Source organism: Halichoeres trimaculatus, unplaced genomic scaffold, assembly GCF_033239565.1.
Source record: "Halichoeres trimaculatus isolate MK-OKI-2021-1 unplaced genomic scaffold, fHalTri1.1 fHalTri1_scaffold_23, whole genome shotgun sequence".
Classification (NCBI taxonomy): Eukaryota; Metazoa; Chordata; class Actinopteri; order Labriformes; family Labridae; genus Halichoeres; species Halichoeres trimaculatus.
In genome coordinates, this window is record NW_027437201.1 from 10,271,886 (window position 1) to 10,286,802 (window position 14,917).

General features: G+C 39.2%; 1 protein-coding gene across 6 annotated transcripts in view; it reads right to left on the reverse strand.

The window, feature by feature from the left end:
* Window positions 1-3,342: 3,342 nt before the first annotated feature.
* ptprea (protein tyrosine phosphatase receptor type Ea) overlaps window positions 3,343-14,917 on the reverse strand; it is a 61,136-nt gene continuing 49,561 nt past the window's right edge. For 2 of the 6 annotated variants that reach the window (XM_074663372.1, XM_074663374.1), the window contains 16 exons: window positions 13,094-13,230; window positions 12,318-12,408; window positions 10,826-10,902; window positions 10,663-10,699; window positions 10,474-10,571; window positions 9,798-9,917; window positions 9,311-9,474; window positions 8,911-9,046; window positions 8,653-8,802; window positions 8,447-8,540; window positions 8,221-8,297; window positions 7,977-8,111; window positions 7,634-7,759; window positions 5,434-5,585; window positions 5,149-5,284; window positions 3,344-5,047 (listed from right to left, as the gene is read on the reverse strand). In XM_074663372.1, coding sequence (XP_074519473.1) covers window positions 4,973-5,047; window positions 5,149-5,284; window positions 5,434-5,585; window positions 7,634-7,759; window positions 7,977-8,111; window positions 8,221-8,297; window positions 8,447-8,540; window positions 8,653-8,802; window positions 8,911-9,046; window positions 9,311-9,474; window positions 9,798-9,917; window positions 10,474-10,571; window positions 10,663-10,699; window positions 10,826-10,902; window positions 12,318-12,408; window positions 13,094-13,230 — 1,805 coding nt within the window. In that variant the 3' untranslated portion in view covers window positions 3,344-4,972. Of the gene's footprint in view, window positions 5,048-5,148; window positions 5,285-5,433; window positions 5,586-7,633; window positions 7,760-7,976; window positions 8,112-8,220; window positions 8,298-8,446; window positions 8,541-8,652; window positions 8,803-8,910; window positions 9,047-9,310; window positions 9,478-9,797; window positions 9,918-10,473; window positions 10,572-10,662; window positions 10,700-10,825; window positions 10,903-12,317; window positions 12,409-13,093; window positions 13,231-14,917 lie in introns of all 6 variants that reach the window. The other 4 variants (XM_074663371.1, XM_074663369.1, XM_074663373.1 and 1 more) reach the window with 3 other exon arrangements.

A 14,917-nucleotide genomic window follows, 5' to 3' on the forward strand; every position in this document is an offset into this window, starting at 1 on the left:
ATCTTACGTGTTTGGGGCTTCACCAAACTCTGGTGCTACCGATTTTCACGGAATTGGAGTGAAAAGGAATTCGCTTGGAGGAGGCTGAGAGGAAGGTAGGGTTGTCACGTAAGTTTTGAAAATCTTAATCTGTCATTTGTTTATACTTATCAGTTGTAGTAGCATGTTAGCGCATTAGCTTCACCTGGCATTCCAGCCAAGCTACACATTGTTTGATGATTCCCCAGAGAGGCATTTGAAGAAACCCTCTCCCATCTTGTACGATTTAAGTTTCTTTCAACATGTTAATGTTTAAATATGTGCAAATTTTTATCATTTGAGACGGAAGAACAGCCGTGGTATTGATCTTAAAATATCACCAGGTTTATATTTAAAGTGCTATGTGTTGAAGCTGTTATTATATCCTGCTGGCTTTAATTGTTCCCATTGCATTCAAGTTTTATTTTTATACCAGCAGGTGCAAACTGCAAAGCTGTTTCATCCAAGCTTTCACTGTATTTCCTGAAAAAGAAACTTGTGATCTCATTAGCCTGATGGAACAAGAGAGGAATAGGATAACACTTGTAATGCATTTTGGGGGCATTGTGCCACATTAACATCCCAGTAAGAGCTGTCTGATTGAGTTATGCTGAGACTTAAGGCCTTTGTTGGGAATGTATTTAGAGTAGCAAGATGCTGAGCTGTGAAAGAGAAGAAGAAGACAGTGTGAGAGAACACATTTAACAACAAGTCATTATCCACCCTGTGACTCAGTGATATGAATAAGACAACAGACGGACCAACAGACAGATAGACAGGATCTCCGGTTCATTCATTCTAATGGTATAGACTCCATGTTCTACTCTGTGCCTGTCTCTTTTCATCACACTAAACACACTGAGGAAGAGATAGGAGTGAGAGAACATGGTCCGGATAATATCTTTGAACACCACGCTTTTGTAGCATACATCAATTTAAATAATTGAAACACTTGGATGTTTCTTTTTGCACTTATAGGGTGAGGTATTCAGCTCTGGTAGTAGCATGACTCCAGGAAAGGACAAACAGTTTTTATATCTGTTTATGTTCTGTAGTGATGCAGTGCTGCCAGTGAAAGGCATTTAGAATATCTTTGTCTTTGGAAAAATCAAACTAAATGAATGACTCATTGATAATTGATGTTAAACTTTCCAAAGATTCATTAAGGAGAAAATGTTTATAATTTGAACCATGACGCCAAATCTCCATAGGCTGGGAACTTTCCCTCTGGAGACAGTGAAAGTAATATGGCCACGTGGAGGAAAAATGCCAGAAAGAGTGAGACTTTTCTGGGCATCGACATATTCGGTATAATGAGAAATTAGTTTCCAAACCTGCACATGAAAGCGTCTCATCAGCGGGGTCAGCGCTTAGGCCACCCTGCTGATAAATGGCTCATGTTCCATATTATATCAGACAGAAAATGCAAGCCTTGTGCAAGGCAAAATATAATTAGTTTAGGGGTCAGGCCTACTAAGAGAGTCAGTTAGGGTTAATACATAATTCATGTGACCCCTCCACTCCCGCTGACCTTTTTTTGGGCTGTAGCCCCTCCTGCTGAGGAGTGTTACCATGGTACAGAGTCTCAGAGGAAACGGAAAATGTCAACAAAGAAGCTTTTTGTCACTTGGTTTTTTCTGTAAGATAAAAAAGATGCTTGTTGGGCAAAAATAGCTCAAACTTGCTTCTCTCTGTTACAGACTGGTGGCTGACACATTTACATTTAGAGGTGTGAGTTTCAGCTTTTGTGTATCTTTCACACCCTGAAAGAGACACTCACTGACTTATACTTATGTTGACATTTCTAAAGAAAGCTCGGTTCAGTTGAAAGCACATTGTCTCACAGAAAGTCAAGATCGATTAGATTATGTGGGGGTGAATGTTCTTTCTCATCAAGATGAGTACCAAGCAAAGAATTACCTCCCAAACATGTAATAACTCAGTCTACTTGCGTAGTTTTCATTCATCTGAACCAATTAAAAGATCATGTGAGGTATTTTGTCAGTCTGAAAGAAATACAAACGAATGACTGTCATAGTGTTCATTCTCCAGAAGCTGAGTCATTGTTTCATCATGCTGACATGTAGGAGTTAATAGCCTTAATCATCATCTATAAAATAGCCTCAGCATTTGTCAATAGATTGCACTGATAATAAAGCAGAGTTGCGTAACCATTAATGAGTAATAGACTACATGGCACTATAAGGAGAGTTTGCCCTTTTGGTCAGTAAAACTTTTCTTTTGCATTAAGGTTGAAGTGCGCTGCCCCCTACTGGTGCCACGTTATCCTGAGCTCAAAAGCAAATCTAACAGTAGGGTGAGTTTCTTTGTGTTGAATGTTTCTGACAGTGAAAAAACATGAAACCAAAGGTGTAATATTGTTACTTTGAACGAAATGGAACTGTTCCAATGGATGTGTCTGAGACAGGAAAACCAAGAGTCGATGTTTTGAATTAGTGCTTGGTTTCCATGTGTTCCTAATATAGCTCTGGATAAATGAAGTAGAGCTGAGATGACTTGTTCACAGCTGTTTCAAAACACAGAATGAGTGACCATCTGGCCCTTTAAAAGATTCAAACATTAGTAAGACTCAGTGTGTCAGTCTTTAGGCTGCAGGTGCTTTACCTTGAGATGGTGAAGCACAGCTGATTGTTCTTGTTATTAAGCAGTAAAGTTATGCACAATCAATATGTTGCAGTGGAGCTTGTTTTATCTCTATTATGATAAGCATGACTTCCCAGCCAGCGAGGGCTTTCAGCAGCACATCAGCTGTTAATTGGTGAAACCCCTTTTGATTAGTCAGTGAGAGAGAATTACTTTACAGTATCAGTGACCGATTCATTCCTCAGGACATGTAAGTAGCAGTGATACCAGAAACTGACATTTGTTCCAGCTGGTGTTCCTGAAATAGGAGTCCTCACCGGCTTTGTGAGAGAAAACAAAGTGTCTCTTGTTTTTCGACTCCAGGAAAGACGGAACAAAGTATGTGAAAGCATTTCCTTGAGCTCTGAGAGACTGTACAGGGAGTATATGGACCAAATGAGTGTATTATTCATGGAGAAACCACTGGGGGATCCATAAAAGACTGAGAATGTGAGCTGATCCATGGTCAGGATGTAATTAAGTGCTGACATATTGACAGCAGTTGCAAAGTGTTATTAACATGAGTTATTGAGAATCCACTGTCTCCAGGATGTCTCCCCAGTTTAAGTGAAATTAAGATGTGCAGTGGCATCTCGTTTCTTCTCCCTGTGAAAAGACATTGGAAAAAAACTTTCACTGACCCCTGAAGCTTTTTCAGAAGAATTTAATATTGCAACTTGCATTTCAAAGACATAGAGAATCCAAAAAAGGAGATGGACCACCCACAGAGAGAGCAAAGGCGAAGAGTTGACGCCAAAACAGCTCCTCTTGATACTCTTTCAGGGACTGTATGGACAGAAGAGAAGCCATGGAGGGAAATACACTCAGCTTGTTTTGTTAAGTCTCTTCATTTGCTTCACCTCACGTCTCCCACAGATAGCACACACAACACAACCAATCACTGCACAGCTCTGCGCTGCTCCGCAACTTTCACAATGTTAGCACTTTGTCATGTATTTACATACAGCATCAACAGAACGACACTTCTCACTGAGGATTAAAGCAGCGTTGGGTCAGATTGTTCCAGATGTTTGGGTTAAAGTCAAAGTACCGGGTAGATGGGGGCTACTGCATGTTTGACAATCAGATACTCACCTACGACTGAAACTATCACCGCACACTTCACATTCTACTTCCTCCTGTTGACTTCTGTCATGAAACTCAAAACATCAACTACTGAACATCGATCATGTGATGTATTTTTGTAGCTCTGGCATTAGGCAGGCACTGAAGCACCACATTTGTACACTGTGGTAGATGACATTACAGGACTCATCTTTGAATACCATCCTGTGTTTACTGTGCGTTTGACACTTTGTCATGAAATCATACTAGCTCTACTGCATTGAGCCTCCATATCAACCTTCTCTCTGGAGCCACTCTACTTGTCTGTGTCTTAAAAAGTACATATGGCACTGATTTGTGAACAATCTGTTGTAAATAAAGCAATAACCACTCTTTTGAGTATTGCAGGTTCTTGGCGAAAGGCTAAGTTACATGTGCTTTTTAATGTGCAGTTGTTATAACAAAATACTTTCATTGACCACAGAATAAAGGCAGACTGCAGCAACGTCACATCCATGTTAAACGCAGTTGCATACCACTTTTTTGTTTAAGGTACAAAAACCAGTTTAAGGGTTTCTTAAAGACATATAGGAGCGAAACATCTGCCTGAAGCCACGTTGGGAATCGACCCCTGCGTTGTCACTTCTCCTCTGTTGCATAACTTTATGGCTGAAGTGATTCATTCTTTGTACTACTAATATTTCCATTGGAAAGAGTATCACATCCGTGATGGGCGTGTAGCTGGAGGACGCTGAAAATAGTTTAAATATTCCTCTAATTTCAGACAGAAGTCATGAACAAACAAAGCGTTTGCTGTATGTTTACATGAAATCAAAACATTCCTATCATGTTCTCCAAACTCAAGAATGGAATGCCATCGTCAATACATAAATACATTTACAATAACTACAACTTTGAAAAATATTAAGTGGTCAATCCAAAATAACACTTAGTAAAACATTTAAAGTACATTATTATACAACAAAAACTGAAATGAGAGACCAAGTCTGACACAACACTTCATGACAAAATTATCATACATGATGTGAAATATACATTATTAATCTAGCTTTTTTCATTTACAATTTTCATCCACAGACATACATTATATTACAGCGAGGATGGAGTCTCAGTTAATGGTTGGACAAGTGCATAGCAAAATAGATCATTTGACTGAGTTAAAGAAACACATAAAACCGACAGCTTTAGAAAACAACATTAAAAACCATGTTTAAGGCAAATCTCGTCATTTAAAATTGGCATAGTCTGAGAAAATGTCAACAAAGTCTTGTACCACCCTGTAGCAGAAGTCATATTGTTCCTGTGGGGAAACAGAAGACGACAGTTAATATTAAAGTCAATATCAAAGGAGAATATGTTTTTAGATATTGAAGCACTTGAATTTAACAGGGGAATACTTACCACAGTCTGGACCATATGAGGCCTCTGCATGCGTAAACTCTTCACAGTTTGGAACACGTCCAGCAGGCCCTCTGCTTTGACTCGCTCCAAGATATTGCTCAGTGCAATGAACGTACCTGTTCGCCCTGCACCAGCACTGCAGCACAAACAAACACAAAAACTCTCAGAAAATAATTCAAGGCTACACATACATGTTTGAAACATGCAAACTACTGCAGTAGCCCTCCTAAATATGATAATAAAAACATGTTCAATTGTATGCATTAAGCAGCCATTTGTAGCTACCTGCAGTGTACAACGATGGGATGGTTCCCGGACTGCTGCTGCTGTCTCTGCACCGAGGCGATGATGTCGATCATGCCCTTCCCTTCGGCCGGGATGCCGATCTCCGGCCAGCCGTGGAAGTGGAAGTGCCTGATCACCCTCGTCTGCTTCTCCTTAGAAAGGAAACACACAAGCAGACAAAACATTGTTATACTTTCCAAATTTGATTTATTAACAACATATGATGGCATGATTGCAAGTGCACTGTCAGAGTAGGTTAAGTGTTAAGTAGAGGAGTGATGGATTGATTGGTGTATCACTGAGCCTCGTGAGAGGTCATGTGAGTCGAATTCAATAAAAAAAAATATGAGATGATAGGCTCCCTCCTGATAAAAACATCCTGTCGAGTATATTCACTTTGGTCGATAAGAAGCCTTTAAATTCATACTATGAATCTTATAAATTCCTAATTCTACCCTATAAATAATCCCAGATTTAAGGCATGAATCCTGTGATTGGGCAACACAATGTCAGTGACAAATTTTCAGCCAGGAGGTCCTTGGTTGCTTGATGTGTTTTGGTAATGCAACATTACAGTAGAATAAGGTCTTAATCCAATAATACATCATTCAAAGCTGAGTTTCTCATGCCTCTGGGCACACTGTGTAATTTTATCTATGCTGTCTTTGTGAAGGCTTGCTGCACAGGACCACACCTTCCATACACTATTTTGGGGGAGGAACACAGAACTATCTGTCTGCTGCTGTGTACATACACACACCCAAAACAAATGATTATAAAACCCAAATCAATATTATTATAAGTTGATTACTCAATCTACATACTAAGAAAAATAATAATTAGAACAATGTCATCACTAAAGTTAACAAGACTACATCTTGCCAACCCACAAAGCTTATTGTGGTGGAAATTTCATACTGTCTTGTGTTTCTGCTAACCTAATCACCCTGAAATGTCTCTGTATGAATCGAGCATTGTCACAAACCTGTATTTGTCCCTGGAGTTATCTGAGGACAGTGTGGCTGCAGTCTGAATTGGATCACACGTTCCTGCCTCCATGAACAGTTGAGACTGTTTGTCTTATTGCAGTATAAGGGGAATGCTCACAATAACATCCTAAACTGAACCTAATGCCATTAGGAATATCTTTATATGGTCAGGAATACATGGACATAGTAACCTCAGAAATGATAAACACTGAACACACAGAGCAGTCTGATGTAATTAACTTTGCATTGCATCACTCATCCATGTTTATTGTTTGTCATTTCTCCTCAATTGAGCTCCATAAGGTATTTCACCTTTAGCCGTCTGGGTCTCCCAAGTTTTCTTCTTCAACTTATTTATTTATTTAGTTTAATTTTATTTTTTTTATTTTTTTTTATTTCATTTTTGACATTTCTAAGCTACCTCAATAAGTTGCTACTGCTCACCGTCAGGGAAAGGTTCAATAACTTTTCTGCACTGAAAAACACAAGTAGTGACATATATAACACTTCAAGCAGGGAATAGTATGCCATTTGGCACAAAGGCAGAAATTTAAGTCAACTTCTTCTCAACATTGCATATCTTTGTAAAAATAAACATATGAACTGATAAATATTAAAATCTTGAAACTATAGAGAGGAACTTTGATTTTGGCGCCCCCACGTGGACAAAGATGTACAACACTACTTTGCTGATCTTTTCCAGTTTATGCTAACCTAATATGAAAACAATGCTTATTTAGCGTCTTTTAACAGCCTAATGTGTCATTATTGTGAAAATGGCTGTTTGATTAGTTTATTGTGAATTTCCTGATCTGACACCCCTTCAAAGCAGTTATAGACTTGCAAACTTTTTATATGGAAATCATCAGTCTTGTTGCAGTCTTGTTTGCTTTTGTGGCTTCTACTTTCAGTTTCACAACCAGTATTAAACTTCCCACAGAGGTTTTTACGTGAGGAGTATAAACTGTCATGTCTTTCCACTCAGTGACTGGCATGGAAACTTTTATCAGCAGCTAAAGCCTTTTTAGTAATTTATTTAAATGACCCAGTAATGATTTTATGTAAAACCAATCTTAGTCACTCAGAGTTACATCAGGAGGGCCAATAAATTACTTTTATCCTGAAAGGCAAACTTAATGAGGTGTCACTGCACCACATAACACCTGTGTGATGCAGTGACACCTCATTAAACTTGAGGGTGATTTGCTTACCGGGACAAAGGTGAGTACCAAGTCTCGTAGACTGAAGGTGTCACACAGAGTGTCTCCCTTCAGCTCCACTGTGTAATCTCCGTATGTGACTGTGTCCTCTGTGGGCCAGTACTGGCAACATTTGTCCTGCAATACGGACAAAAACTGTGTTAATGTACAACTCATAAATTCAAAAGAAAGACATCATGCATTTAAAACTGTGAAATAGAAACGTTCCCACACACATGATAGAGTATAAAATTATAAAGAGGCAGGAAATGACATGACATGTTCTTGTCTTGTGCTGCACTGTTGTGGTTTATGAAGCCATCAGTCACTGCTGTCATCAGCTCTCACAGCTTACCTGCTCCCTCTCCTGGAGCTCAGTGAGCATTACAATGGAGTGACATTTCCACTCCCACACCATCCTCCAGAAATCCTCCACTGTGGTCTGCAGAGGGCCCTGTGTGGCAATGAAGTAGTCCTTCTGCCTGTAGCCCTAAAACACAGGAAAACACACTTTTTGTTCAGCTTTTCTCCTCTCTCCTCTCATTCATCTTAAACATTTGTAGCAACAGATATGACTGCAGGTCATAAAATCTGCTTACGTCTATAAAAGATGCGTTGACGTAATCGGTGAACTCCTGACCTCTTCTCATGGAGAGAATAACTCTGTTGAAGTCATCTGAAAAGAATACAAAACAAGAAACTCTTGAAAACCTTTAAAATGAAGCAGCTGGCAGCATGTTTACAAAGTATCAGATTTATAAATCACTAAAGTCGTGAATGCTGATGGACAATGTTTTCAGTCTATGGCAATGCTTTTATTCTTACATGGAATAATTTGCAGAACTCTGTTCTTCTTCATGTTGGCAGGAAGGTTCCCCGTCCTCATGTTCTCCTTCATTATTCGCATGTTTGTCAGTTTCTGGAAAGACACATAAATATCAGGGTTAAACTCTTGACTGTTTACCTGCCTTTTGCTGTGCGACAAACACTGTTAAAAGATTTGTATTGAATAGAAAAACGAAAGGTTGTACCTTAAACTCCTCCTCTAGGCCGACCCGGTCACCTGTAGCGAAGGTGTTGTGCAGTTTGTGCAGATGTCCTTCGAGGGACGACACGTCCAGCTCCGTGTCTCCATAGAGGTAGTATTCAAGCAGGGCCTGGTAGATGAATGAGTACTGCATCTGTGGAGAGAACACACACATTTACAGCACACCTAACAGATGATTGAAGGAGGGATAACTGTCACATTAGCTGTCAAGGTTCAGTGTTATGTCCTGTTTCCGACTCACATCTGTCTGAATGAGCTGTGAGCGCTGCTCTCGTATCTTAGCGACAAACCCAAACACGTCAACCTTCTGCTCAGCGTGCATCATGTCGATCATGGCGTCTATCACGATGAAGGTTCCTGTCCTCCCAACACCAGCGCTGCAGGGACACAAAACAAACCACAATCCTCAGCTGACACTGACATGTTCATGGACAACAGCAGTGGAACAAAGGGACATCTGTGCCTGTAAACACATGTACGGCTCCAGTCACTCCAAATACTTCCAGCCTTAGATGACAGCTTGTTTTCCAGCAGACACACAAAGAAGATACTCAGGCTGACAAATATTTATCGTCATAGAAACTGATTGGAAAACCAAAGCAACAAGGGAACAACAAAATAACAAAGACGCATTATGGTACCTGCAGTGGACCACAATAGGCCCAGCAAACGGAGGATTGACCGCCTTGACCTTTTTGAGGAACTTGAGCATGCCGATGGGAGAGAAAGGAACTCCAAAATCAGGCCAGCTGGTGAAGTGAAGCTGAGTGACAAGCCTGGGAGTCTTAGCAACGTCGCTAGCTTGCTGCTTGGAGACACAAACAAAGGGCGGGGGGAATAGGCAGAAATTTATAATAACATTTTCAAAGAAAACATGAAAAAGGAGCAGTAGAGAGGCCATTCCCAAAAAGAAGAATATCATAAATGACTCTGAGAATAAAATCTAACATTCACACAACCTTGACCTTCTTATGACACCCACTACCATGGAGCAACACTTTCTGCAATCAAACAAGTTTATGACTGCTCTACATGGCTTGTTAGGAAAAAGGAACTGTGTCAAACAGGATACACGACATCTTACAATTAACATACAATTGAAGCAAACAAGCACTTCTTGAAACCCACATATTGTACGCAGAACTTGCGTATGGTGTAATCCACAAGCACGGTGAAGTCCTCCACAGCCACTCTCACATTCCCGTACGTCCAACAGCCCTGATCCGGCCAGTACTGATGACACTTGTCCTGAGGGAGACAAAAACCATAATTCAACACATTAAATACTTAAACTTCCTTTACAAAGGATGAAGATCTTCAATAGAAAATCATTCAGCGAGTCCATTATGTTGTAAGTGAGATAGGTGAATCCACTGGATATAAGCCTCTAAGGGTGATTATGACATTCCCTCAAGAGGACCTAATTGCATATTATGTTGCCATTGATTTCAGCCCATCCACATGCCGATTTAAATCTTCACCATTGTCTTCTTATTGATCTTCTTAGCTGTGTTCTCTTATTCAGTGAGTGAGCTCTGGATCACATGCTTCACAATACAGATAATTAAAGTGAAGAAAAGAGATGTCAAAGGGGAGATTACAGGTGTGAAATGAATCGTTAAAATTAAAGCCCACACTTCCACCTTTGACCAGGACCAATGATGTTAATTTGAAGCAATTTTTCTCTAAAACCCTTTTTTATGCTTCATTAATCCTTATGCAGAGAGTAGCACTTAGCTGTAGAAGAATATTCATTTATCTTACACACTTGCACGTACGAAAAAACAACAACACAACAACTCACTTCTTTCCTTTCTTTCAGATTTGTGAGCATGACAATGGTTGCTATTTTCTGCTCCCATATCATTCTCCAAAAATCTGCGACAGTGTCTTCCTTTGGACCTGTAAAATAAACATAAATTATTATCACTACAAATGAACTTTAGAGATATGAAGCTGATAATCCAGCTGCACTAAGTTCACTTGGTCTTACCTTGTGCTGCAATGAATTTATTCTTTTCCGTGAAACCCTGATAGAAAGAGACACCAAGTTCATTGAGAATTGTATCATGAAGTTGAAGAATAGGGAATACAGTTTTTTCATCCCCTAAATGCGCAACACATGGAAGTGATTGATGTCAGGGGGCACTACTTACATCAATATAAGAAGCATTCACATAGTCTGAACAGGGATTTCCATCCAGCTGAGTCAACACCACTCTGGAGTGATCGTCTGTTTGGGAAAATAACATTGAAAAGTTGAGAAGATTACTGTGAAAACAACGCACACACTGCCTGTATATTCTGAAACAATAGACATGTAGCACTGGGAGCATAAAAGAAAAAGTTCCTCTGCTTTGCTTTCTTGCAATTCAATGCAGCAAATCTTCTTTTCTGTAGATTAAAGAACTCGTACCACATGTTAACGCCTTTTTAACTTGTCTTGTTCTGTTTTAGCTCCTTTCCCTCTTTTCTCAAGCAGCTTTGCAATTTTACAATTATTAGATAGGAATTGTTCTTAATAATGACTTCCCTTATTAAATAAATAAATAAAACAAAGTAATCACAATAATACATTTTATTCAAGGCAGAAATAAAATGACGCCATACAAAACAGTTATATAAAAATAAATTATATAAAAAGTTCAAAGAAATGAATTTAAAAAGATGAGATGGATGGCATTCAGAGTGGTTAAGTTAGGTGGGATAGCTTGGTTTTGAAGCAGTATTTGAAGATAGTTAACGAGTCAATGCCATGGGTGTCTGGTGGGAGGGAGTTAACCAGACAAGGGGCAGAGCGACTGAGGCTCTGGACCCTATGGTGATCAAGTGGGCTGGGGGGATGTTGAGGCTGATGGAGAATGAAGATCTGAGAGTACGGCTAGGTTTGTTTATGAGGAAATCAGTGAGGTACAAAGTGGCAAGGTTAGGAGCAAGACTTTATATCTGATGCAGTGGATGATGGGAAGTTAGAGCAGCTGTTGCAGAATGGGGGTGAAGCAGGGAAAAGCTAGTCTTTCCAAAAGTAAACAAACTCCCTCATATCACTGCAAGTTGCCTGACTGCTTCCTTCTGGTACAATGCTTGTTTTCCAAATTTTCAATTACATATGAAGTAATGTCAATAAATGATGCTGTATTTGTTTAAGTTCTGGCAGGGACACATAACCCTCAAACCACAGAACCTGTCTCAATAGCTACAGACTGATCTTTGAAAGGTTTTCTAAAACAGAAAACAACATCTAGCTTAGCTCAGCACAACGTCTGGAAACAACAGGGGAAGTTGGCATTTCAAATCTTCTGCCAAAAACACACTAATGAGATGTGAGAGTGGTATCTGTCTTTGTATCTAAACTCCATTGACGCATGTTAGCATACTAGCATACGTCTGAAAACCTAGCATAATGTGTGACAGCACCTTCCACCGAAAAGAGAAGAGTAATGAAACTGTGTTTCTATGTTTCACTGAGTAAGTACATGAGCTATAGGGAGGATCTGCTGCTAAAAAAAAAAAAAATCAAGTCATGTGCACACACACACACACACACACACACACATGCACACACACACAGACACAGGCAGGAAACTGTGAGCTCTGGGTGTGAGTCTGAAGAAAAACTAGTTCCTACAGAACAGAAAGTACACTCACAGGGGAGGATGTTGGGGTATCTGTTCTTCTCCTTGTTGTCGTCCTTGTTGGCCTCCTCATACGTCCCCTGGGCATTTCCCCCTGGCAGCGACTGCAAAGCAATTAAAGTTTAATTCTGTAGCTGCCATACTGAAAACTAGCATGAGTTTTAAAAACTCATGTGTATTGTGTAGCTTTACGTATGTCTTTGTTCAGCTTTAATGTGAGAACTTCCTCTGCTACCTATACAACGAACAGCCCTCTATTAAAAGCAGGGAACCTTAACTTCCTCTCTCTGTGATGACGGACCGTCTGAATAAATTCATACCTGTGTGTGATGTGAAGTCTGAGTCATGGCTTTATTTTGACTCAGATCCTCAAACACAGTCACAAATAGTCCGGGGGACATTTTTAATGTGTGGGTGTGTATATGTGCGATATGTGTCATGGGTACTGTGACACATACTGTACATTTTCAGTAGTTCTCCTTCAACAAATATAGACACATTAATGAGATTCTGTCTTTCCATGAGCACCCAGCATACTAATGTTGTGGGAAAATCCTTTGAATTTGATTATAAATATTTCACATAACATCAAAAGCACTTGTTGAACTGGTTGGGTTCAAAATACAGAAACACAAAACAAAACCCTTGTCTGTTTTATAGTAAATAATCCCAGTTATTTTTTTTCTACCCCACATGGTAAAACTAGCGTAAAAATGGCCACTACTAGCACTGAACCTCAAATGAACTCACTCAAACTTTAAAAATCGAGCTACAAAGATGTATCCTTACATTGTACTCCTCCCTAAAAAGCTTGCCATCGTCAGCTGATCGGAGCCGGTACTCCTCCTCCAGGTGGTCTACTGGGATGGGTAAATAAGTCTTGGAGGCTGAAGGGGATCTTGGGAGAAGCACCACTGTCTGTTGCTCTGCGAGGAGAGATAAGTGGATTTTTTAACACCAGCAGGCTGAGTGGGTTAAACACTTTGAAATCAGACTTTGGTGGGTTAATAGAAATACTGATTGAACTTAAATTCACTAAGTTACTAAAAGACTCACTATGAGAAATGACTTCTGAACAAGATTGGGTTTAATCAAATCAGGATTACTCAGTTTGATTTCTCAAGAGCTTCTTAACATTGCCTGTCCTGTTCCAAACATGTCCTCTTGGACTATTGAGTAGCTCTAAAATCAGTGATACTTAACATAATTTATTACATGTGACAGTGGGGTCTGTTTATTTGGATATTGTTCCAAAACAATCAAGGTTAACCTAAAACTTTCTACATTCACTTTATTTTTAGAGCTTTTTAAACTACTTTACCGTTACTTTTAGCTAACACTTTAAACTGCAGATAAGAATTCCAACAATTTAGCTATCATTTGATCCCAGTATTCAAACTTGACTCTTAGCTTTATAAGCTAATAGCTTTGAAACTTAACTTAACAAAACTTGACATAATGACAGCTATGACATTTGCTTACATACAAGCGTTTTTATCCATTAGCTTCAGCTTTAATGTCAAAACTTTACTTTTAGCCATAAATTTTTACATTTATTTCTTACTGTCAACTCAAACTTTTTCCTGTAACCAAATCCAACTGTTCAGCTATTACTTCAAGCAAAATTTTTCTAAACTATTCATATAATTTTCTTACCAGCCAATACACAATGATAAATAACTATCTGCTGACTGTTTAGACTCTCATCAAGCTTTTACTTCCATTACTTAAGGTTAATAATCAAACCTCAGTTTAGTTTACTCATCTGAACCATGTATCCATTACTTTTAACAACTTTACATCTTTTTTTTTCAAACTTTGATGCTAGCATTTTTTTAAGCAGTATAGCAACAACCTGTAGTGAAGTGTTACTTATTAGTAAAATCTTGCATGATAATAGGGATGGTGTTGTTTTTCAAAACTCATTTGTTGGGAGGTGTACAAACTACTGAGTGAGACAAATGAGCTACAAACATCAAGTATGAAATCACCAAACAACAACAGGTGTTAGAGAACCAGTGGACCCAAGACACACACCACTTCCAGCACCTTGTTGGCAGGTTTTTTCTCAGAAACCTCTCTCAGGCACCCATATAGCCATTTGGTTAAGTTTAAAAAATGAGTTGGAAAAGTATTTGATGTTAGTGACATGACGCCCCTGATACCTCCACCCGGTGTACCTAACCTGGTGGTATAGTGGTGTATAAGGACTCAGTACTGTATCCACAGTCTAAAACACAACACATATCAAACACATATCAATACAGCACACATTTACAGGGTCATAGAGTTTAAACAATACTGTCATAAAATGAAAAGAACAGCATTTTCTCAACATTGACACTTTCCAAAAGCAGCAAACTTACAGGTGAAATTTACATACCATACAACGACCAGATGGATAATTAAGCTAATAAGCAGCTAAGCTAACACCCTGACATTTACTCCTTGCTGTTCACTGCTATGTCAGCTTCTCCTGTGTGTTTTCTCTCCATATACCCAAGTTACATTCCAAGCTCCAAGATTACAACCTGCTATTGTTATGTCAGATAAGAAAATGCCTCCTACAGAACAGTTGTGATCCAAAAGACCCATTGCTTCCTGTAAGCTCTC